The sequence below is a fragment of the Salarias fasciatus genome, chromosome 12 (genome assembly GCF_902148845.1).
Source record: "Salarias fasciatus chromosome 12, fSalaFa1.1, whole genome shotgun sequence".
NCBI classification, from domain to species: Eukaryota; Metazoa; Chordata; class Actinopteri; order Blenniiformes; family Blenniidae; genus Salarias; species Salarias fasciatus.
The window spans coordinates 10,875,118-10,896,997 of record NC_043756.1 but is presented as its reverse complement, the minus strand read 5'-3'; the positions used below and the strand labels follow the sequence as shown (position 1 = coordinate 10,896,997).

Genomic DNA, 21,880 nt, shown 5'->3' with positions numbered 1-21,880 from the left:
TCTCTCTTATGGCCATCTGACTCGTTTATAAAGATTAATAGTCAATCCTTGAGAGTACCTTATGACTGGGGGAATAATGAGTGTACCGTAATCTATCTTGACGGGATTTAGAGTTCTCCATATACTGACCATTCCCAATTCTTACAAGGACAGTTTTACAAAACTGGCCAAAGCCATTTTATTTTTGTTCGTGCTTGAAGTATCTAGTTTGTGGTTCAGAATTATATTTAGGTCTCCTCCACATATTAATGTGCCCTCTGCATCAATCGCAATTGTATTAAACATTGACTTGAAGAAATGTTTGTTGATTTCAGGAGGAGCGTAAACATTCATTACAGTAATAGGTTCATTCTCTATTCTTCCCTTTACTATAATGTATCGGCCTTCTTTTTCTTTGATTTCTTTATCCAAAACAAACTTTGTAGAGTTTTGATACAAGAATTGCCACTCCACGTTTACGGCCCTGCTTATATGAACTGTAATATGTAGATCTAAAACCAAGTTTTTTTGTTTTTGTTTTTCATTTTTTCATCTTCCTCCTCCGGTAAATGTGTTTCTTACAATAAAACAAATGGTATTTTTCCTTTTTTATTTTTTTGTAGTACCGTCTCTCTCTTCTTTGGTGTTGTCTCTGATGAGTCTCTGAAATCCTCGTAGCTTATCTCTAGCGCGCTGTGCTGTATCCGGCGTCAGTCCGATTCCTCCCTCGCTGACGCACTGCCATCCTTCCGCGGTTTGGACCCAGTCAGCTCCTTCACTGCGCTCCTCTGGTAGATCCACGTTGAGGCCCCTGGCTCTCAGATCCTGCGCAGCTTCTAAGGGGTTGTTCTAAAGCCAGGTTTACACTTGCACGATTCTGTGGCACGCATTGCCACGAATCGAGTCGCAAACGGTCGCAAACCACTCGTAAAGTGGTGTGAAGTGTGCGTAAAACCGTCGGGACTGCGTGCCATGTCGGGAAGACAATTTTGAAAAGTTCAAAATTTTGGTCACGACAAAATATTGCGAACCGGCCGTGAACTATGCGCAAACTGTCCGTGAATTCCTTGTGAACGCGTCGGGACAATGCGGGAGAATGCGTGCCAGTCGTGGCCACCGGCGAGTACCCGGAAAAGGGCCCCATGCGGGGGATTTTCGACCCAATGTCGTTGCAGCATCAAGTGTAGCTCCTTGAATTTGTCATTGAAATTGACTGATGTCAGCCGTCCGTCGGGGCCCCCTTCACCTCGGGGCCCGAGGCGGCGCCTTTTCTGCTGCTCTTCAACACAGAGCAGCTGCAGGTACAGGATCTTCTCTTCTCCGCAGTGATGGAGTCTCTGGCATTCAGCATGTTGTCTGTTCCACAGCAAATCCAAAAATGACCCGGGGTTGGGGAAGCCCCCTTTACTCGTATATGACGCGCGTAATTGCGCGCGCAACCACGTCGTGCCGGTGCGGGAAGCTCGTAAACTATGCGCAAACTATGCGTGAATTTGCCGTGAATGCGTCGTGTCAGTTCGCGACACTGACGGGCGCATTCGTGAACTGTCCGTGAACTGTGCGCCAACTGTCCGTGAACTGTTCATGAACTGTGCGTGAACTCGTCGTGAATAGTGCGGGAGTCTGCCGGTTCGTGACTCCAGATTGGCACGCCTTGCCACGACAACATCGTGGCAAAAAGTCGTGTAAGTGTAAACCTGGCTTAACTCCGGATGCCACCGCTCCAAAGAATGCGCATTCTGATGAATGGGGTTTGGAAACAAATGCCTTTCTCTTTCGGCTCTTTCTTCACGTCAAGGTATGAGCACCTTTTTTGGACAATCTCAGGCGGATAATCGTAGTCGAACTGAATCAGTTTCTCACCAACCCGTACTTCTTTTTTTTTCCCAGGCTTTTTTGAGAATCATTTCTTTTGCCGGGAGACCGAATAAGCGCAGGTTATTCCTCCGGGCTCTTGCTTCAAGATCAGTTATCTTGTCTTGAATTCCTCGTGTGTGGGTCAGCACGCGCTGCAGCGACACATTAGCTTCGGTGTTCCACTCCTCTATTTCTGTAATACGGGTCTGGGCCTCAGCCAAGCTAGCTTTTTGCTCTGCCATCTCGTTGCCGCTTTCTTTAAGCTTCTGCTCCATTTCTTGGCAAAGAGAAGTTATCTCGTCTAAGCTCATCTTTGAACAATGTCAAATCACTTCGCATGGCAGTTTGAAAGTCTTGAATGTCCTTGCTGAGCGAGGCTAGCCCCTCAACCATTAGCTTAGCATGATCCGTGTCCTCCTCTGTGCTTTCCTCGTGCACGTCTTCGTGGTCGCTCTCTTCATATTCAATGTTGTCAGACATGACTCTGGGGTGTCTGCGGCCTCTTCCTTTTCCTCTTCCACTCATCTTGTAGTTATAGATATTTTGATGCGAGTCTTGTGAGTTTAGTGGAGTTCTTGTTCACCGACTACCAAGAACTATTTACTATGCGTCTGTAACATTCGCCATCTTGGAGGAAGGCCCAATTTCATTCAACATGCAGCAGTTAAAGATGAGAAATGTAAAGTTCGCTGCACAGACATATCAAAGTCATCCTGTTTTGCTTGTAGTTATTGACATAGCATTCGAGGGCAAAACAAATCCCACCTCAGGGCAGGAAACAGTTTGTGCTCCTGTCTGTTTAGAGACAACAGCATGTGGGAGGCATCAACACTCCATGCAGCTTCTGTTTGACCATCCATCACAGAGACACATGAACAGAGGGACGAGGAATTCCTTCTCTGAGGACAGAAATCCACTTTTCTGTAGTTATAACTATACTTTTGCCACTGAAACAGTGCTTTGATGATTTATGACAGGTTCTCGGCTTCACAGGGTACCACCAGTTCATCCCAAAGCAAACACAGAGAAACACACTCACATTCACACCGACTTAAAAATTTTGAAGTTACTTGCAAGCTTGCATGAAACAAAAAAAAAAAAAAAAAACTGTGAAGAAGTGGAAGTTCAAAAGCAATAACCATTCAGAGTTTGTCGCCATTGATTTAAAAAAAAAAAAAAAACACTTGATGTGATTATATGCTGATTGGGAACTGTGACTGGGTACAGAGGGCTTGAAGTTGCTGTCACTTGGAGCTCCTGCAGGATCAGATGTGCTCCACTTCCTCATTGAGCCGAGCATGGACAAGGTCCGACGGAACAATGAGGAGCAGAAACATCACCTCTGGATTGAAAGCAAAGTTGACGTCCAAATACACCTGAGTAACAGAGATAGAATGAGAAAAAAAAGGCAGTCAGAATCCACATACATTAATGAGGACATAAATTTATTGTATTACATGATTATTTTAATCAATAAACATGATTTCTAACGGTCATTACTTTAAATGAAAATCCATTTCATTGCATTGTCTAGCTACATTTATTGATTCATATTGTATATCCCATCGTGCAATTTTGGGGCTGGAGCTAATCAAAGCTGACAGTGAGAAAAAGAAAAGGTACAACAAATCAAGGATTTGATTCCAAACAAATAGTCGTGTTTCAAAACAGGAATGTATTCATTATATGTCTCACTACATACCTTGAGGTAATGTTCAACAGAAATGATTTGACAGTTGTGGAGAGTGCAGACAGCATCAACAGGAATCTTCACTTCACAGGGAACCGTCACCTCTGACCTGGGTTTGATTGTGCCTCCAACCCTTTTAAATATGACTTTATCACTGACCTTGGTGTGCTGTTTGACACTGTACACTACCCTCTGGTGCAAACTGAATTTGGGCTTCACAGATTTTGAAGAGGAGTTGCGGATTGTGGCAGAGGCAGACAATGTGCCACCTATTGGAGACAAAACATGATTTTCAGATGTGCAAATCACTGACTGCATATTTTGAATATGCGTTTAAGGCCTGTACAGACTCTGTGATTTTAACCATCTTCTAAACTCAAATCTTGTCACTTTATACGACATGCATCTAAAAATCTTTCCTGCAATGTGAAGGAAAGATTCCTTCACTTTTTAAAGCACATTGTCTTTAAAAATCTGGATTTCTTTTTTCCGTTCTGTCTCTCATAGTTGGGGTATACCTAAGATGAACATTACAGGCCTCTCTCATCTTTTCAAGTGGGACAACTTGCATAATTGGTGGCTGACGAAATACTGTTTTCCCCACTGTACGATATGGCCACTATTCTCTCACTATCGTTATCTTCCGTCTGGGACTACTGATAATCGCACAGTCTGTACAGGCCAGTAAAGGCAGGTTCTTCTCTTGTTTATTTTAGTGAATCACACACTGTACCTGGAAAGCAAACTCCTCGGTTAACTGAAGCAGTCATCTGGAGCTGTCCTTTGGAGAAAATCCCCACCTCTTTATCCACTGAACGAGATAATGGACGCTGTAAACATATTCAAAACAGACATTTTCCCCAGTCAACTTACAGCCTCCAATCATCAGAAATCAAATTCTATAAGAAATACTGTTTTGTTCCAGGTGAGCTTTGACTTAAGCAATATTGCTAAAGTGAAAGCCATAAAAATGAACTGTAAAAGCTCAAACGGTTTATGTTTAGATACATTTTACTGCTGTAATGTGGGAATTTCTTCCCTGAATTCATCATTTTGATAAACCAATATTTTAACTGTTGACACTGTTACTGTTTGCACATTCTTGACACTATTTTGGAATATTCACCATGGCTCGATGAATTGCTGGAAAATCCTTTGAAAGAAAATTGATCTCTCTTTTCACCGATGAAGGCCACCGCCAACTTCTGGAAATTTTTGCTTCAACCATGTACACAATTTCTCCATTTTTCCCTTTGAAGGATGATGGGATTCCCCTGCAACAGAGAACCAGAACAGAGTAGCAAATTAAAAAGTTAGATTACAAGGTGAGTGATGTGTTTCAATGCTTAAACATTCCAATTATTATAACAGAAGGCAGCATAAGGCAAGGTGACTTTATTTGCATAGCACATTTCAACAACGACACAATTCAAAGTGCTTCACATGAACAAAAATGTACAGCAGGCAATGAAAAAGAAAAAGCATAATAAATCTAAAATTAAATAAAAAATTAAAGAACTCTTTCAGTATTTTGACGACCAGCAGTAATATTTTGAAATCCATTTTTTTATGACAGAAATCCAGTGTTGCAAAGATCTGATAACCGGACTCATGTGATCCACTTCTTGCTGTTTGTCAGGATGGGAGCAGCAGCGTTGTGAAGTCAACCAAATTAATTTCTCTAAATCCTGCTGAGATGTCAGTCTTCTAACCCTCGTTTCATTTTTCACGAGCTGTCTTTTTGGTTGTTTGATGTTCCTAGTCAGACTCAGGTCAGAGTTCATGATCACATCAAAATTTCTGGTTCTGTCACTGTTTTTTAATCTGTGACACTGAAGAAGAGCACCAACCAGTAATCTCCCCTCTTTAGATCCAAAAAACTTTTGGAATATCCAAAGGTTGACTTGCTCAGTGTTCCCACTCAGTGTTTTTATTGGACCACAGACACCTGATCAGAGAGGCCGAAATCTGTCTGTCATCTGTGTTGTGACGATTCCACACTTTGTTGTTGAATAAAATCTGAGCCAATGGGATTATCAGATCTCAAACAGAAGTGGGTACAAAATAAAGATGTCATGCTTTCTTTATTGTCAGACAACATAGTTGAAAAAAAAAATTCTCAGGAAGAAAAATAAGCTTGTATCAAATTTATCTGCACATCTATGCCTTAGTAAATTGCCATTATCTTCTATCTCATAATTTAGAGTATAGTTGTATCAAAAATACCAGAAAGTGTCACAAGAGCAGAACGTCTTCATGTCTCATCAGGAGTATCAGTGGAGTTTCTGTAGTTGGTGAAAACACTCTTTTGTTTTACTGTGCATGTTGATGGTTCAAACATAAAAAGCACTGTTAAGGTCAATGTCGAGTTTCACAGTTATGTTTGATTATGAATTCAAGGCTCATTTCACTCTCACATGAAGCTTGACCTTTAATCTGTATGTATTAAACGAAATATAGAAAAAGAAACAAAAGTAAAAGCTTCTCACTTACCTCGGAATTTGGAATGAGAACGGGAAATTATGGGGCCCTCGGCGAAGCACAGTGTCTGCAAAAAAATGAGAATGAGAAGGAACACAGCCTCTACTCTCACAAACTGTTCATTAAGACTTCCACAGGCGAAGCGACCAGTTCTTTCAGCCTGCAAGCAGGATCTCTGGCCTCCAGCCATAAGCACAAAGCATCACTGGACCGACCAAGCCAAACTTCACCAGCCAGCCCCAGCGTCTGACTGCCTCCCGGACCCATGATCCACTGTTCCAGCCCATGAAAAGGACACCACGGAAGAACCATGGCAGGAACGGTTCTTCAGTTCTTCAACACATCCACCTTCTCCCGCTGCACAGCAACAGACAACGTTAGCAAGGACCTGCTAACAGCAGTGACGAGCAGTCAGGGTAGGCAGGGTAGGCACTGCCTACCCTGGGCTGATAGGAAAAAATGAAATCATTCCATTTTAATAATTAGTTTTTCAAATTTTTTTCAATTGCTTTATTATTATTATTTTATATAGAATTTTTCAAATTTTAATTTCCGATATAGTACTATTTATAGTACCTGTCGGTTGAAAGTGACAGCATTTAGTGCTTTTCACAGCCCAGTAAAAATGACTCAACACAGACTCCTCCTGGCCAAGCAGAGAAGCTGCACAAGTAACTTCCCCTTGCGCTGTATTACAGTGAAGGACACGCCCTCTCCTGAAGGCACAGCGCTGCTCTGCCTTTATCTGTCTTATCGTCGCAATGATTTGGGTTCGTGCAGGCGCAGTCGGTTTCATCATCTAGAAATCATGTACGCAAAAAGGCAGATCGCTACGCTGCCTTTTTTACGTTACTCTGCTATGCCAATGCTCTACGTACGTTCACGGAGAATTCGTGAATCGGTCCTTTTCAGGTGACGTCACTCTGTTGCATTGTGGGATTGAATCGCCATTTCGCAGGCCACGGTCTCACTCTGTGATTCACGCGCGTGTGCAGCATTATTTCTCAGAAATGGGAAGATCGTGTTGCGTGTTGCGTGATAGGATGCCATAATAAGTCGCATCGACGGAATGGGAGCAGGACAGAAGGCAAGCTCCGTTTTTTCCAGTTTCCCACCTGGAAAAGAAATTACAGGGAGCAGACTAAGGAAATGAGGAAGAGGCGTCAGACGGCGGGGGTCGCAGCGGTGACATGAAAGAGCATCACTTTCCACTCCATATCTGCCAACATGGTTGTTTGCTCTTGACATTTTCATAAAGGCAAGTAAGCGAGTTTATTTGTTTTAAAGCAGTTTTACTGAAAATGTGGTTTCTCTCTGAATGAAGTCACGTTAGCCGCTAACAGTTAGTGCACCTGCGAACTAGCTTCACCAGCTGTGAGCCAACTTCACTTGTGAAATCCAGTCAGCGGAGAAGGGCAGTGGAGAATCACTTCATGCTAAGTCTGCTAAATCTTAACTTTGATGACTTTGTGAATGGCATGAATTAGGGGCAAGAGGAGCGGCACATATGTGCAGTCGAGCTTTGAGCATGTTGTTTTGGTTGTTGCTTTCAGGTGTTCTTTCATTAAATGTGTGTTGGGGTGTGGACCCTGTAGAGAGAGAGACGTTTCAGCACGGCAGGCAGCTCCGCGTCCGAATTGTCATTTTCTCACTCATTTTGCATCTCGATCACAAACACGGAATGCGCTGTGTGGGCATGAGATATAAAGTTAATTGGGAGAGTCTTGGGACTGCTATTAAGTCATTGTTTAAGCTTTTTTAACGGTGTTATACAATCTTGATTTTGTTAGAGTAAGCTGGCACTTACTTGCCTACACATGTAAATTGTCATTGGTGTGTCCGCCACAATTTGCGACTGCCTGCCTACCTAACCCTGGAGCTCACGGCACGTGCCTGACTAACAGGGAACAAAGAGCAACCACCTGGCTAGCACCAAGCAGCTGGCAACTCCAGAGCGACTCTTCCTCCAAAGACAATGGAACGTGGTCACAATCTGGGCTTTAGCATAAACAGGTTTTGCCAAGCGTAGAACTGTTTATTTCCATGATGTGATTGAGATTGTTTTCCAGTTTTGATGAGCTGAGGAGAAGTTTACAGTCTGTTAGCTAATGATCACTTCGCTTGCAAGTTAATGTTTGATACTGAACTGTAATGCTTCAGCCTCCAGCATCACACCAAAACATCACATGGTTAATCCAACATCTTCCACCTGGTCTGAGGTGATGAACAACACAGATCATGTAGACTCATTTTGAATTGGCTTTTACAAAGTTGCACTTGTGAGAGGAAACAGGCCTCACCCCCTCTCAAGCTCTCTTTTGTTACCGAGCACATGTGCCAAGCGCATCCCTCTGATCCTCCATTTTAACTTTAGTCTTTGTTTGGCCGCCATTTTGATCTGTAGCTCCATCCCTCAGCCCTCCATCTCACCTCACAAACAATCTCTCTCGCTCACACACACACACACACACACACACACACACACACACACGTTCATACAAACATGACTTGTATAGACACCTATATAGAATTGTGTGTTTGGTTTTGCTTTATTGTTAATAAACATAATTTTTGGAATCATTTGTGTCGTTAATGTTTCACAGTTATGAGTGGAATGTCGATCTGTTCTGTCCAAGAACTCCAGAATCCTTTTAGGTTTTACTGTTATAATTTGGTAATTGTTAATTATGTAATTATTAATCCAAATTCCATATTAATATTTTAATCAAGTTTATGAGACTGATTACAACGAATTGACTATCCTTTCCCACTTAAATATAGATGGTGCCCCGAGGTTATCTGGTGAAGATCAGATCCCAAATTCTTTTATTAATAGTTATGTTTGATAATCATTAATTATTACTGATAGCCAAATTCATTAAGTTGAAATCCCAACATTATTGGTGCGGCCCATGTGAGCCAGAAGAACATTAATGGTGTGAACCCCACATAAAACAAATGTATTTTATTAAATGTATTTACTTGTTGCACGGCTGCTTATGCAGTCACAAACAGGAGCACAAAAGTAGAATGAAGGTGCAATTTGAAATTATTCTATATCTCACAGGAGTTCCAGAGACATGACTTGAAGGTTCGTTGTGTAGCTGTTAAAGCACTGAAACTGTGTGAATAGTGGTGCAGAACCCACAAACCCACAAAAGTACAGTCAAACTACTGTGAATTTTTTTTCCAAGAAAGAATTGTAAGAATAATGCAAATTTGCAAAGCAGCACACATTCAAACTACTGTGGATTGATAAAACAACAATACGTATGTCCAAAGTGTCTTCAAAGTATGGGGTAAATCACAGTCACACAGTTAACACTTGTAACTTGAGGACTTACCTCCAAAATCTGTTGCAACCAGGTACTGTTTCATTTCGAAATATCTCATGTATGCCACGTAGTCCACCCAGAAAACTCCAAAGTCATTTCTCCACTCCACCTTTGCATCCCCTTTAGCCTTCACTGAAATACTCTTCACTGTAGTGTCACTGTTCAGATAGAAAGAAAGAGTGCCTCGAACTTCGGGATAACTGCCCTCTTGGTTTAGCGCTTCAAAAACCAATTTTAAAGCAACACTAAGGAACTTTCAGTTTTCGTTGATTTTGGCGGCGCCAGTGGACAAAAGTGGTAGTGTTTTGCCTGACTGAATACTACAGTTCCCATGAGGACTAGCGCGTGGCGTCGTAAATTGCTGCTCCCGGTGGCGTGCTGTCGGACTGAACTCGCCTTCATTTGTTTCCAGGGGCTGTGTGAAGGACGGATAGCGACGAGGTAATGAATCTAAATGAATCTAATGGTGGCTAAACAATGTTATATCAAGATGTGACGCATGCCGTAAAGCAGTCCACACATTTGGAGCTTTTTAGTGTGCAGGGTTCCTACCACCCTCCTCACAGTTGCTTAGTCCAAGTGAAAGCAATACTGACGCCCTCAGCCCGTGACAGAGGGGTCATTCAACCAGTTGTAAGTCGATGTATCATCACAAAAGATATTAAAATGTTTTATTAAGGTTGAAAAGTTCCTTAGTGTCGGTTTAAATTCTTTAATGATAAAATCATAACCATCAGAGGTAAAATCAGTGAAGAGCTTTCCTCAGATCAAGCTCAGGGAATCCAGCCACTGCCTCCACCTGAAATACTAGATAGTTTCTCATCAGTAGATGGGGCTGACATTACTTCGATTGTAATGTTTTCTAAAACTTCGACCTGTCTCCTAGATCCAATTCCAACTAATCTTTCAAAGATATTCTTCCAGTTATTTTAAATACGATCATAATGATAATAAATACGCCTCTAGAAAATGGCTATGTGCCACAGTCATTTAAATTTGCAGTAATCAAACCACTGCTGAAAAAACCTAATCTTGATCCTGATATTCTAGCCAACTACAGACCGATATCAAATCTGCCTTTTATTTCAAAAGTTCTGGAAAAAGTCGTGGTTAAACAGCTTCGCCGCCACCTACAGGACAATATTTTATTTGAGAAATTTCAGTCAGGATATAGAGCTTATCACAGCACTGAGACTGCATTAGTTAAAGTCACTAATGACTTGCTATTGGCGGCTGACGCAGGTCTAGTCTCAATCCTGGTTCTCTTAGACCTCAGTGCAGCTTTTGATACAATCGACCACAATATTCTCCTGCAGAGGTGAGAATGTGAGGGCATCAGAGGAAAAGCCCTCTGCTGGTTCAAATCCTATTTATCTAATAGGTACCAATTTCTTCACGTTAACCAACAGTCCTCACCGTGCTCGCAGGTCAGTTATGGAGTTCCTCAAGGGTCCGTGCTCGGGCCAATTTTATTTCTGTTGTATATGCTTCCTTTAGGGAACATAATTAGAAGTCACGATATCAATTTTCATTGCGATGCAGATGACACACAAATGTATTTATCTATGAAACCTGATCAAACTAATCAAATAGACAGACTCAGTGACTGTATCAGAGAAATTAAAACCTGGATGACTACCAACTATCTCCGTCTTAATCCTGGCAAAACAGAGGTCTATTATACTAGGCCCCCATAAACTGAGAGAGTGCCTATCTGAACAGATTATCACCTTAGATGACGTCAGTGTATCCTCCTCTATACTGTCAGGAACCTCGGGGTCTTATTTGACCAGGATATCTCCTTTAAAGTACATATCAACCTGGCTTGTAAAACAGCATATTTCCACTTGCGCAACATAGCTAAAATAAGAAACATTCTACCTAAAAGCGATGCAGAAAAACTCATCCATGCATTTGTTTCTACAAGACTGGACTACTGCAACTCCCTTCTTGCAGCCTGCCCAAAAAGTGCATTAAAAAACTTTCAGTTGGTTCAAAATGTGGCCGCCAGATTATTAACTGGAACTAGAAGAGGCAAACACATTACTCCTGTTCTAAAATCTCTTCACTGGCTTCCTTTCGAGTTTAGAGTTAGATTTAAAATCCTTCTCCTCACTTACAAAATCCTAAATGGGATGGCTCCGACCTATCTCCAAGATGCTTTAACGCCTTATCAACCAATCAGAGCACTTCGCTCACAAAATGCAGGGTTACTGGTGACTCCTAGGGTTTCTAAATGGACATTAGGTGGAAGAGCCTTTAGCTATCAGGCACCGTTTTTATGGAACCAGCTTCCAAGTGGTGTCAAAAAGGCAGACACAGTCTCCACATTTAAGGCTCAAGATGTTTCTCTTCGATGCAGCCTAAGATCAGGTCAGCTAGGGACTCTAAACCATCATTATTAAAAGCTGCCCTAGGAGCTAGAATGCTGTGGGAAGTACGGTGCACTGAGCCCTAACCTTCTGGTTCTTTCCACTACCTTCTAATGTCTGAATGTTATTTGGTTCAGTCTGTGTTTTCACTTTAGTCCATTCATTGCTTTTCACCTGTTGCCCCCCCCTTCCAGGGGGAGTCTTCTTGAGTTTCAGCTGCTGACTCCATTATTACGAGGGCCTACGAACAAGCTCTGGATGGACCAGGAGGACACTCCTGTCGGTGCTGTGCCCGTGGACTGGCTTCGGTTCTACTTCTGGGATCCGTGGTTCTTGTGCTGGACTGTACTCAACATAGTCCTAAGCTTTACTTCTTATTGTCTCATGCTAGCTGTTGCCAAAGCTGTCCGTCCCTGGGAGTGGGATCCCTCCATACTGTGGTTCTCCCCAAGATTTCTTCTTTTCCCACTGGATTTTTGGAGTTTTTTCTTGCCGGATGTGAGGGTCTAAGGCGGTGGTTGCTTCGGTTTGTCTCGTTACAGTGAATTTGACATATTAACATTATGCTTATTCACTGTTTTTATTGTTTTAACATTATAACATTACTTAGTTCAGTCATTGACGAGCTATTGTGGACTGTTCATGCCGCTATGTTTATTGGTCTGATGTCAACGTTCTCACTCTGTTCTGTCTGTGGACTGTTTATATAGACACGACGCTGTGATTCATTGTTATTATCAAAGTCATTTTCAATCTTTGAAATTTTTACCAATCAATGTAACATCTTGAAGCCCTCTGAGGCAACTGTTGTTGTGATACTGGGCTATACAAAAATAAATTGATTGATTGATTGATGATGTTTATTACAAGAATCTGCAGAGCAAAGCCACCAGCTGTAATAGTGAACATTGAAACAATTGTAGCATCTTCAGTTTGAAGATTTTAAACAAGCAACTCACATCATGTGACTGATCAAAAGCCAATTTAATATGAATTTAATTTGATAAAACCCACTGACTTGAAAAATTAAGGAATTATCTCATGATGCACTCATGAGCAACTGAGAGGAGGGAAAGTTCCCACTTCCTACTGGGATAAATATAGTAATGCCACATTAGGGAGATCAAATTGGAAACTTCATTTGAAAAGATGGAACAGGTTCACTTTAGTAGTATTTTCTTAATCCTCCAAGCGTCTGTATTGTTTTTGCGCTGCAGTTAGATGTTCATTGCATGGTTTCTATATCTTTGTTTTATACATTTGTCCTATTGTACGTAAGTCACTTTAGTAAAAGACATTAAAAAAAAAAAGTTTTTGGAGAGGCTCAGTTTCATTCAACATGGAAAGATGAGAAATGTAAAGTTCGCAGCACAGACATGTTAAACCCATCCTGTGTTTGCTTGTAGTTATTGACATAGCATTAGAGACCACAAAAAAAATCCCACCTCAGGGCAGGAGACAGTTTGTGCTCCTGTCTGTTTAGAGACAACAGCATGTGGGAGGCACCAACACTCCATGAAGCTTCTGCTTGACCATCCATCATAGAGACACATGAACAGAGGGATGGAGAATTCCTTCTTTGAGGATAGAAATCCACTTTTCTGTACTTATAACTGTACTTTTGCCACTGAAACAGTGCTTTGATCATTTATGACAGGTTCTCAGCTTCACAGGGGACCACCAATTTATCCCAAAGCAAACACAGAGACTTGCAAGCTTGCATGAACAAAAAACAAACTGTGAAGAAGTGGAAGTTCAAAAGCAATAACCATTCAGAGTTTGTCACCATCGATTACAAAAAACACCCCACTTAATATGATATATGATTGAATGCTGAGTGGGATCTGTGACTAGGTACAGAGGGCTTGAAGTTGCTGTCACTTGGAGCTCCTGCAGGATCAGATGTGCCCCACTTCCTCATTGAGCCGAGCATGGACAAGGTTCGACGGAACAACAAGGAGCGGAAACACCACCTCTGGATCGAAAGCAAAGCTGACGTCCAAATACACCTGAGTAACAGAGATACAATGAGAAAAAAAAGGCAGTCAGAATCCACATACTTTAGTGAAGCCATAAACTTATTTTGTTACATGATTATTTTAATGAATAAAGATGATTTCTAACGGTCATTACTCTAAGTGAAAAGCCATTTCATTGCATTATCTATCTACATCTATTTATTCATTTTGTACATTCCTTCCTGCAATTTTGGGGCTGGAGCCAATCATAGTTGACAGTGAGATAAAGAAAAGGTGCAACAAACCAAAGATGTTGAGACTCCAAAACAAGTAGCAATGTTTCAAAACAGGAATGTATTCATTATATGTCTCACTACATACCTTGAGGTAATATTCAACTGAGATGATTTGACAGTTATGGAGAGTGTAGACAGCATCAACAGGAATCTTCACTTCACAGGGAACCGTCACCTCTGACCTTGGTGTGATTGGGTCTCCAACCATTTTAAATATGACTTTATCACTGGTCTCGGTGTTACCGCTGGCTCTGTACACAGTCTTCATATGTAAACTGAATTTGGGCTTCACGTTTTTTGAAGAGGAGTTGCAGATTCGGGCATAAGCAGACAACGTTTCACCTGATGGAGACAAAACATGTGCAAAACCCAGATGTGCAAATCAGTTGCTGCATATTTTGAATAATTACAAAATGCCTTTATGAATTGTCATGGGTAACCATTGAACATCCTCTCATACAGCAAAGAAATAATGTATAACGCAGTTCTTCTCTTTTTTATTTTAGTGAATAACACACTGTACCTGGAAAGCAAACTCCTCGGTTAACTGAAGCAGTCATTTGGAGCTGTCCTTTGGAGAAAGTTCCCAACTCTTTATCCACTGAACCAGTTAATGGATGCTGTAAACATATTCAAAACAGACATTTTCCCCAGTCACCTTACTGCCTCCAATCATCAGAAATCAAATTATGGAAGAAAATTACTGTATATTTTGTTCCAGTTGAGCTCTGAGTTACGCAATATTGTGAAGGTGGAAACCATAAAAGTGAACTTTAAAAACTTGACTTTTTTATATTTAGATCCATTTTACTGCTGTGATGCTGGGATTTCTTCATTGAACTAATAATTTTGATGAGCAAATGTGTTCATCAACTGTTTTCAAGTGTTTTCAAATTCTTAACACGATTTTGGGATATTCACCATGGCTTGATGAATTGATGGAAAAGACTTTGAAACAAACTTGATCTCTGTTGTTACTGATGAAGGCCATCGCCAGCTTCTGGAAATTTTTGCTTCAACCATGTACACAATTTTTCCATTTTCCCCTTTGAAGGACGATGGCATTTCCCTGCAACACAGAACCAGAACAGAGTAGTGAATTAAACAATTAAATGTGGAGTAAGTGGTATGTTTTATGTTTTGCATGTGTCTCTCTTCAAGACTGTGCTCTCTCTCTCTCTCTCTCTCTCTCTCTCTCTCGCGCTCTCTCTCTCTCTCTCTCTCTCTCTTGCTCGCTCGCTCGCTCTCTCTCTGCTGCAGTCCCACCTACCAACCCCTGTAGTCCCCACCCCCTTCCTGGAGAAGGAAGGGTTTTTTTTTCCATTTGAAGGGAGTCACTGATGCTTGCTCATGTGGAACTGTTGGGTTTGTATCCGTAAAAGTGCCAACAAATGACTGTGTTGTACTTGTCAATATATAAATAAAGCTGAACTGAACTGAATGCTGAATTGTGTTTTACGTGTTACAATATCATAATGATTTAAATGACAGTGCATTATGTGAAATAATGATTGTGTTTTGTAAAAAAAATAAAATCTGATACATTGTTGCCAACTCCTCCATCAGGAAAGTTTTAAATGATGGCATCATCTAATTTGCATGTAGGTCATAATAGATGATGACATCATCTAAAACTGATACATTGCTTCCAACTCCTCTGTTTCGGTGCAAAGTGTGTCACGTGATGTGACAGTCATAAAGAGACCTCAGAGTACAGTATTGTGGTGATTTTGACAAGCGGTGGGGACAGCGAAGGAGAGTCAGGGCTCTAATTTCGTAGACTGCGCCCGGTCTATGCGCGGTCTAGGCGGGCTGTCAGTGGGCTGTCAGCGCAAGAAGTCAACGGGGTGTGTCCAGAACATTTTGCTATATTCGTGAACAGCGCAGAGCAGCGCAGTCACTCCTCTGTCCTGCCCACCGGCGCAGGTGGCGCAAAGAGGGAGAAGAGAAAGTGGGTTTAACACAGCTGAGCAAAATTTGGCCAATCAAATGATACCTCTCCTTGTTTTCAAATGCACTGCAGCAAAGCTCACTGCTAACTTGATTAAATACATTTTGTTTCCTGGCTGCTCTTCCACATCAAAGACTGTCTGAGGGGAATTAAGCTTATTTCTGCTTCTTTGTGTCACAATTCAGGTTCAGATGCACATAATAAATGAAAAACTATCCTACATTCAGAGGCTGATAATCCTTTCTCAGTGACTAAACGCCCTACATATTCCATGAGAAGATTCAGCTAGATGACAGCAAGAAGAAAGTTCTCCTGCTACATTTCATCCTCCAGAAGGATTTATGATTGAAGCTTGCATTTGAAATATTAGCAGATGAAGAAAAGAGGAGTCCAGTCTCCTGGTTCAAGGAATTCACAACTTCGTCGGTCTTTATTCAGGTATTGGTGATCAATTAATCTCCTGTCCATGTATAAAATAAATAGAAATAAGCTCATTTTTGCTCTGCAAAAGCTGTAAAAGTTTATTGTTTTTATGCCCACAAGCAAGGCAGGTTGCGCAATGGTAAACAGATCAGAGAGGTGCAGATTTGACAGCAAGATCTTCATCTGTTTTTCTGTTGTTCTTTTATTATTAAATATTTTATTTTTCCTCTATATTTAGCCAGTAATTTTTATCCCCAATTTTTTTCAGTTTTTTTCCAGTTTATAAATGTGGATTTCATTTTTACAATGAAGAAATTCTTATATATTTCAATTTTAACAAGATTTTCCGTTCCTGCTTTGACCATCAAATCATCAGGAATAAAGACGCCTTTTGTTTTATTGATCCATCCATCTATAGATCCAGTCGCAGCTGAAGGAGAAGCTCTTTAACAGGCAAGGCATTGAAAATGATTTGATCATGATCTGTACAGATCTGCACCACCTACCAGATACATCCACCAAAACCTGCCACGAAGTTTGGTTCGTGGCAAGGTGGAGGAGCCAGAGGGTGGAGGAACCAGCAACCTCCAGGACCAAAGAGAGATCGTCAGACCGAGCATCAGCAGCCCTGGCACAAGAAATGATTTTCTTTAGATTTCCAGACTCCTCCAGGACTTACTGCGGTCAAGTGAGCCTACACTTCTTAGCCCGCAGTCAAATGAGCTGCACGTTCACTGGCTGTGCGCAAATACACCGAGCATTACGGTAACACCGTTCCAAAACCCATTTAAAAAAAAGTGGAGCACTACGGAACACAGCTCACTGCATGTAATACATTATATATTGATGATTATATATTACTGCACTTCATAAATTATATATTAATTTCATAAACACTATGAAGTATGAATACTGTGTACTTTTACTCTCATTTGTTGCCAAAGTACATAGTAAGACAAGCCATTGTTATCTGACTTTGAAGTGCATTAAAATCCTGTTTTTCAATAAGTAGTCCACGAAATCAGTACTGCTGGACTTAATACATTACAAATTACTTGCACAAGTACTATGAAGTACTATTACTGTGTACTTTTCCTCTAATTTGTCGCCAAAGTTCAACGTTGTTGTACTAACGTGCAGCTCATTTGACTGCGGGCTAAGAAGTGTAGGCTCACTTGACCGCAGTCAGGACTTGAGCCTGGCAGGAGGGAATTATCAGGCGTAATTAATTAATTTTTAAAATCAAGAATCCAACAGAAATATGTGAGTAATTTCTGCCATGCCTTTTAAAAAACCTTTAATTAGAAATATATATATATTTTAAAATTCTGGTTCATCATTTTTTGGAGAGATGTGAGGACTTTGCAAGTTGTTGTTGTTTTTCTCGGGGATATGAAGTGTTTGTGGTATCTTGGCAATATATAATGAAGCCATTATGTTTGAAAACATCGTTATCAAAGTCATGAAATCATCCTTTGAAAACGTGTTCGCTTCATTCATTAAATAAAATCAGTTTAAAACACAATCTGAGTCCAGAATAATTTTCAATGTATAAATAACCAAAAGAGGCAGTTCTCCATTGAATATTAGCAATATTTTTGTTGGATTAAAAAGTGGTACAGGTAATGTAAACATGTACGAGTTAGAAAACTGTAAAGATGAATTCAGCTGATTTTATTAGTGATTGTTGGAAAACTGCTTTCTGCTCCATTTAATAAATCACGGTCTCTTCATGGCTCCACTTTGGCACCAGTCTGCTAAAAAAAACACTTTTAGGATTGCTATATTTTTTCAGATTTGCCCCTTTTCCCGTGTCTTTCCTTTTACCATCCCTTATTATTTTATTTTACCGAGAATTCGATTTAGGCCATGGTAGAAAATAAAGGAGAATTGACCGTGGGTCGCTGCAGCGCTGTCAGCGCAAAGTACAGCGGACTTTTGTCTGCAGCGCGACCCGCTGCTCCAGGCACAGCGCGGCCGGTCCTGGGAGCCTGGAGTCAGCTGGGAGCCTGTCACTACCACATCAGAAACACACACACACACAAATTTAAAAAAAAAAAAAAAAACTTTGAAGAGTCCGCGCCTTCAGAGTGGGCAGACTTTCCTATAATCAAAGCAAAACGTGTAAAATTCTGGTCTAAACTATCTATCTAATCTGTGGACAAAAATAATGATTTAAGACATTTAGTAGCTTTTTCGACACAGACTGTAACTTACTGTTCTACTCTGGTATCAAAAGTAAAAAAACAAAAACAAAACAAACAAACAAAAAACTACATGTGAATAAGCTGAATGATTATCAAATGCTAAAATTGTAAATTATATTTCATTCTTCTGTACTGTAGTACCATTTAAATTTTCTGACACTCCTCACAGTTTGTGCTGCGTCCAGAGCACAGGCCTAATTTACGTAGGGTTGGTGGGTTATGAAAACCCATGGGCCCTCTTGTGGTGAAATCCTGTCCCACCACCACACTGCCGACGATTTTTGTGTTTGTTTTTTGTTTGTTTGATTCCAAGGCAGAATGAACGCAGCATCTGCCTTCTCTCCGGCCAGAGGCGCCGCTACACAAAGAACAAAAGTGAGCATAGCAGTATAACACTGAAAGCAGCTTCTGCATACTGGCATGCATAACATTACAGAAGATCTTAGATGTATTATTATATGCCTAAAACTTTTGAAGACCAGCAGTAATATTTTAAAACCCTTTCTTTCAATGACAGCAATTCAGAGCAAAGGACTGAGAAATGGACTGATGTGATTTACTTGGTGACAAACTTGATGTTTGTCATGATTGGAGCAGCAGCGTTTCGAATCAGCTGTAAAACAGAGTTTTTAGGAAGACCAGTGATGACAGTGTGACAGTCGTGAAGTTGACTGAAGACAAATGGATGGATTAACCTCCCTAAATCCCGCTGAGATATCAGTCTTTTAAACCCTGCAATATTTTACATCTGACAATGAGCTGCTCTAATGAGAGGAGTTGTGACAAAAACACCAGCAGGTGTCACAAGAGCATAACTTCTTTGTGTCTCATCAGGAGCATCCAGTGAAGCTTCTGCAGTTGATGAAAACACTCTTTTTGTTTTACTGTGTATGTGGATGGTTCAAACACAAAAAGCAGAGTTAACAAAGAAAGCTGATAAGGTCTGTGTTATTTTATGTTTGATTATGAGTTTAAGATTAAATTCACTCTCAGATGAAGGATGACGTTGTTGCACAGAATATAACAAACCAAATAAGGACACAGAAATAAAGGTAAAAGTTTATCACTTACCCCTGAGGGATTTTAAATGTGAAATTGATATTATGGGCCCCTTGGGGAAGCACAGTGCCTGGAAAAAAAGAGAGAATGATGAACATTTCTAGTGATATTACATGTATGCACACATGTACATATTAACCCATTTGTTTTTCAACCTTGAACTTTGTATAGACCCTTTTGTGTGTATGTGTGTGTATTTTGTTTCTGTTTGTGTTTCATTATTTCAAGAATTTGCCTTCAGGCAATGAGCTGAATGTGGTCGTGACCAATGACGTATATATATATATATATATATATATATATATATATATATATATATATATATATATATATATATATATATATATATATATATATATTAGGGGTGGGACTCGATTAAAAAAATTAATCTAATTAATTAGGGCCTTTGTAATTAATTAATCTCAATTAATCGCATATCGATATTTGACCCGAGATCAGTGAGAACCTTTTTTTTTCAAATGGATTTTGGTATAGTGAATCAATATAGTGATACATGAGCTTAAGCAACAAAACACTGTTCATTTTTTCAGCAAGGAAGGAGGAATTTAACCAAGACAAATAAACCAATACACACTGATTAGTGCAACTTTTGTTGGGCTGGGCGAGGGTCCTTGAAGTAGTCGGAGTGACGTCCTCTTCAACTCTAGCTGTATGCCAGGCTTGCGTGTTGGTCGCTGCTGCGACATGCTTAGCATTCAGTTGATATAGCAGGCTCGATGTGCTGCGATGGTATGCAAATTCTTTGCTGCACAATGTGCATACAGCTTTGGTTTTATCCACGCTGCCATCCGCTGGCTTTTTAAATCTAAATTTTCTGTGCATGAGACCAAGTAGTGCGCTGTCGTCAGGAGCAGTGTTGCCAACTCCCCAGTAAGGAAAGTCACTATTGGCTGTCCTAAAAGTCGCCAGAAGTCAGATGAGGTCGTTACCTAATATGCAATTTGCATGTAATTGTAATGGACGCTGTAGGAGAGAGGAATAACGTCATGGGAGAAGCAAAATGTGAGTTAAAAAAACACCCTAAATATGTTTAGAACTGCAAATGAATTTTCTTCTGTTTATTCTTGGTTTGTCAGCAAGTGAGCAGTGGCGTATTTGCGCACACGCGATTCATTTGAAGTGTGGAGGAGTGGTGTGGGTCTCCTCTCTGCTCTGCCTGCAGCAGGGGGCGCTGCGTGAGACTGGCCGCCTGTGAGTGCTTTGGGACGGGGGAGGGGCTCACGCAGCACCGCAGCTCATTGAGGACAGCAGCTGCAGAACGAGACGTCCTGCCACGTCTCCAGAGCACCAGAAAAAGTCGCTAAATTTGTTGCTAGTCGCTTTTGACAAAAAAAAAGTCGCCAGGAGGCTTTGAAAAGTCACCAGATTTAACGAGAAACTCACCAAGTCGGGAGCTGTTCCGTTGTTGTGTCACAGCGAAATATGTCCGGGTGAAACTCGTCCGGTGACAAACGTTCCGCGACAATTTGCGATAATTTTTTTATCGCGTTAAAATTTCTGTAATTAATTAATCGTAACTAACGCGTTAAAGTCACAGCCTTAATATATATATATATATATATATATGTGTGTGTGTATACGTATCTATATACGTCATTGGTCGTGGCAGTGTGGGTGGAGGCAGGCCCGCCGACAGGGGGAGGACAAATGGGTTTGTTGTCCAGGGTCCAGGGTTGGGGGTGGGGGGTGGGGGCATAATTAAAGGTGGGGGGGGCTCATCCAGCACCTTACCCCCCACTCCCGACGTAGTATGGAGGCACCGCGCTGCCCCCCCCCCCCCCCCCCCCCCCCCCCCCCCCCGACACCATGCCAGCTCACACTCTGGCAATATGCAAAAAAGTGCACGTTCAAACTCTGTGACTTCCTAATACAAAAGTGTCTTCAGTCTGTTAAATCACAGTCACACAGTTAACACTCTCAACTTTAACATTTACCTCCAGGATTTTTTGCAACCGAGTACTCTTTGATTTTAAAATATCTCACGTGGGCAGAGTAGGTCTCCGCATCTTCTCCAATTCCTTCCGTCCAAAGCACGTTTGCGTCCCCTTTAGCCTTCACTGAAATGCTCTTCACTTTGGTGTCACTCTTCAGAGAGAAAGAAAGAGTGCCTATAACAGTATCTCCTTCGGAGTAACTGCCCTCTTGGTTCAGCACTTCCAAAACCAATTTCAAGTCCTTAAAGGGAGACATGCTGTCTTTAAGCCTTTGTTCACTTCACAGCAGGAACTAAAAGGGAAGTTGCTTCTCTATT

At 41.1% G+C, this 21,880-nt stretch overlaps 2 protein-coding genes across 2 annotated transcripts; both read right to left on the bottom strand.

Annotated features, from left to right (window-relative positions):
* Positions 1 to 1,454: 1,454 nt before the first annotated feature.
* Positions 1,455 to 6,357, bottom strand: LOC115397831 (arrestin domain-containing protein 2-like). The gene is made up of 6 exons (XM_030104309.1): positions 6,223 to 6,357; positions 6,020 to 6,074; positions 4,653 to 4,800; positions 4,260 to 4,356; positions 3,539 to 3,795; positions 1,455 to 3,212 (listed from the first exon to the last, which is right to left on the bottom strand). Exons 1-6 carry the CDS (start codon positions 6,317 to 6,319, stop codon positions 3,102 to 3,104), a joined length of 765 nt encoding a protein of 254 aa, XP_029960169.1. The 5' UTR covers positions 6,320 to 6,357; the 3' UTR covers positions 1,455 to 3,101.
* Positions 6,358 to 12,519: 6,162 nt separating this feature from the next.
* Positions 12,520 to 21,836, bottom strand: LOC115397826 (arrestin domain-containing protein 3-like). The gene is made up of 6 exons (XM_030104304.1): positions 21,564 to 21,836; positions 19,621 to 19,678; positions 14,890 to 15,037; positions 14,492 to 14,588; positions 14,054 to 14,310; positions 12,520 to 13,723 (listed from the first exon to the last, which is right to left on the bottom strand). The coding sequence occupies exons 1-6, from the start codon at positions 21,817 to 21,819 to the stop codon at positions 13,613 to 13,615; spliced, it is 927 nt and encodes a 308-aa protein (XP_029960164.1). The 5' UTR covers positions 21,820 to 21,836; the 3' UTR covers positions 12,520 to 13,612.
* Positions 21,837 to 21,880: the final 44 nt, after the last annotated feature.

What these genes read in the sequence shown, in the direction of transcription:
- LOC115397831 (XM_030104309.1), bottom strand. Translation starts at nt 6,319, where the DNA reads ATGGTTCTTCCGTGGTGTCCTTTTCATGGGCTGGAACAGTGGATCATG. An exon ending in CCGAGGAGTTTGCTTTCCAG is followed by an intron (nt 3,796 to 4,259) that starts GTACAGTGTGTG and finishes TGTCTCCAATAG; the next exon opens with GTGGCACATTGTCTGCCTCT. An exon ending in CTGTTGAACATTACCTCAAG is followed by an intron (nt 3,213 to 3,538) that starts GTATGTAGTGAG and finishes TCTGTTACTCAG; the next exon opens with GTGTATTTGGACGTCAACTT.
- LOC115397826 (XM_030104304.1), bottom strand. Translation starts at nt 21,819, where the DNA reads ATGTCTCCCTTTAAGGACTTGAAATTGGTTTTGGAAGTGCTGAACCAA. An exon ending in GGTTGCAAAAAATCCTGGAG is followed by an intron (nt 19,679 to 21,563) that starts GTAAATGTTAAA and finishes CTTTTTTTCCAG; the next exon opens with GCACTGTGCTTCCCCAAGGG. An exon ending in CATCAATTCATCAAGCCATG is followed by an intron (nt 14,589 to 14,889) that starts GTGAATATCCCA and finishes ATATGTTTACAG; the next exon opens with CATCCATTAACTGGTTCAGT.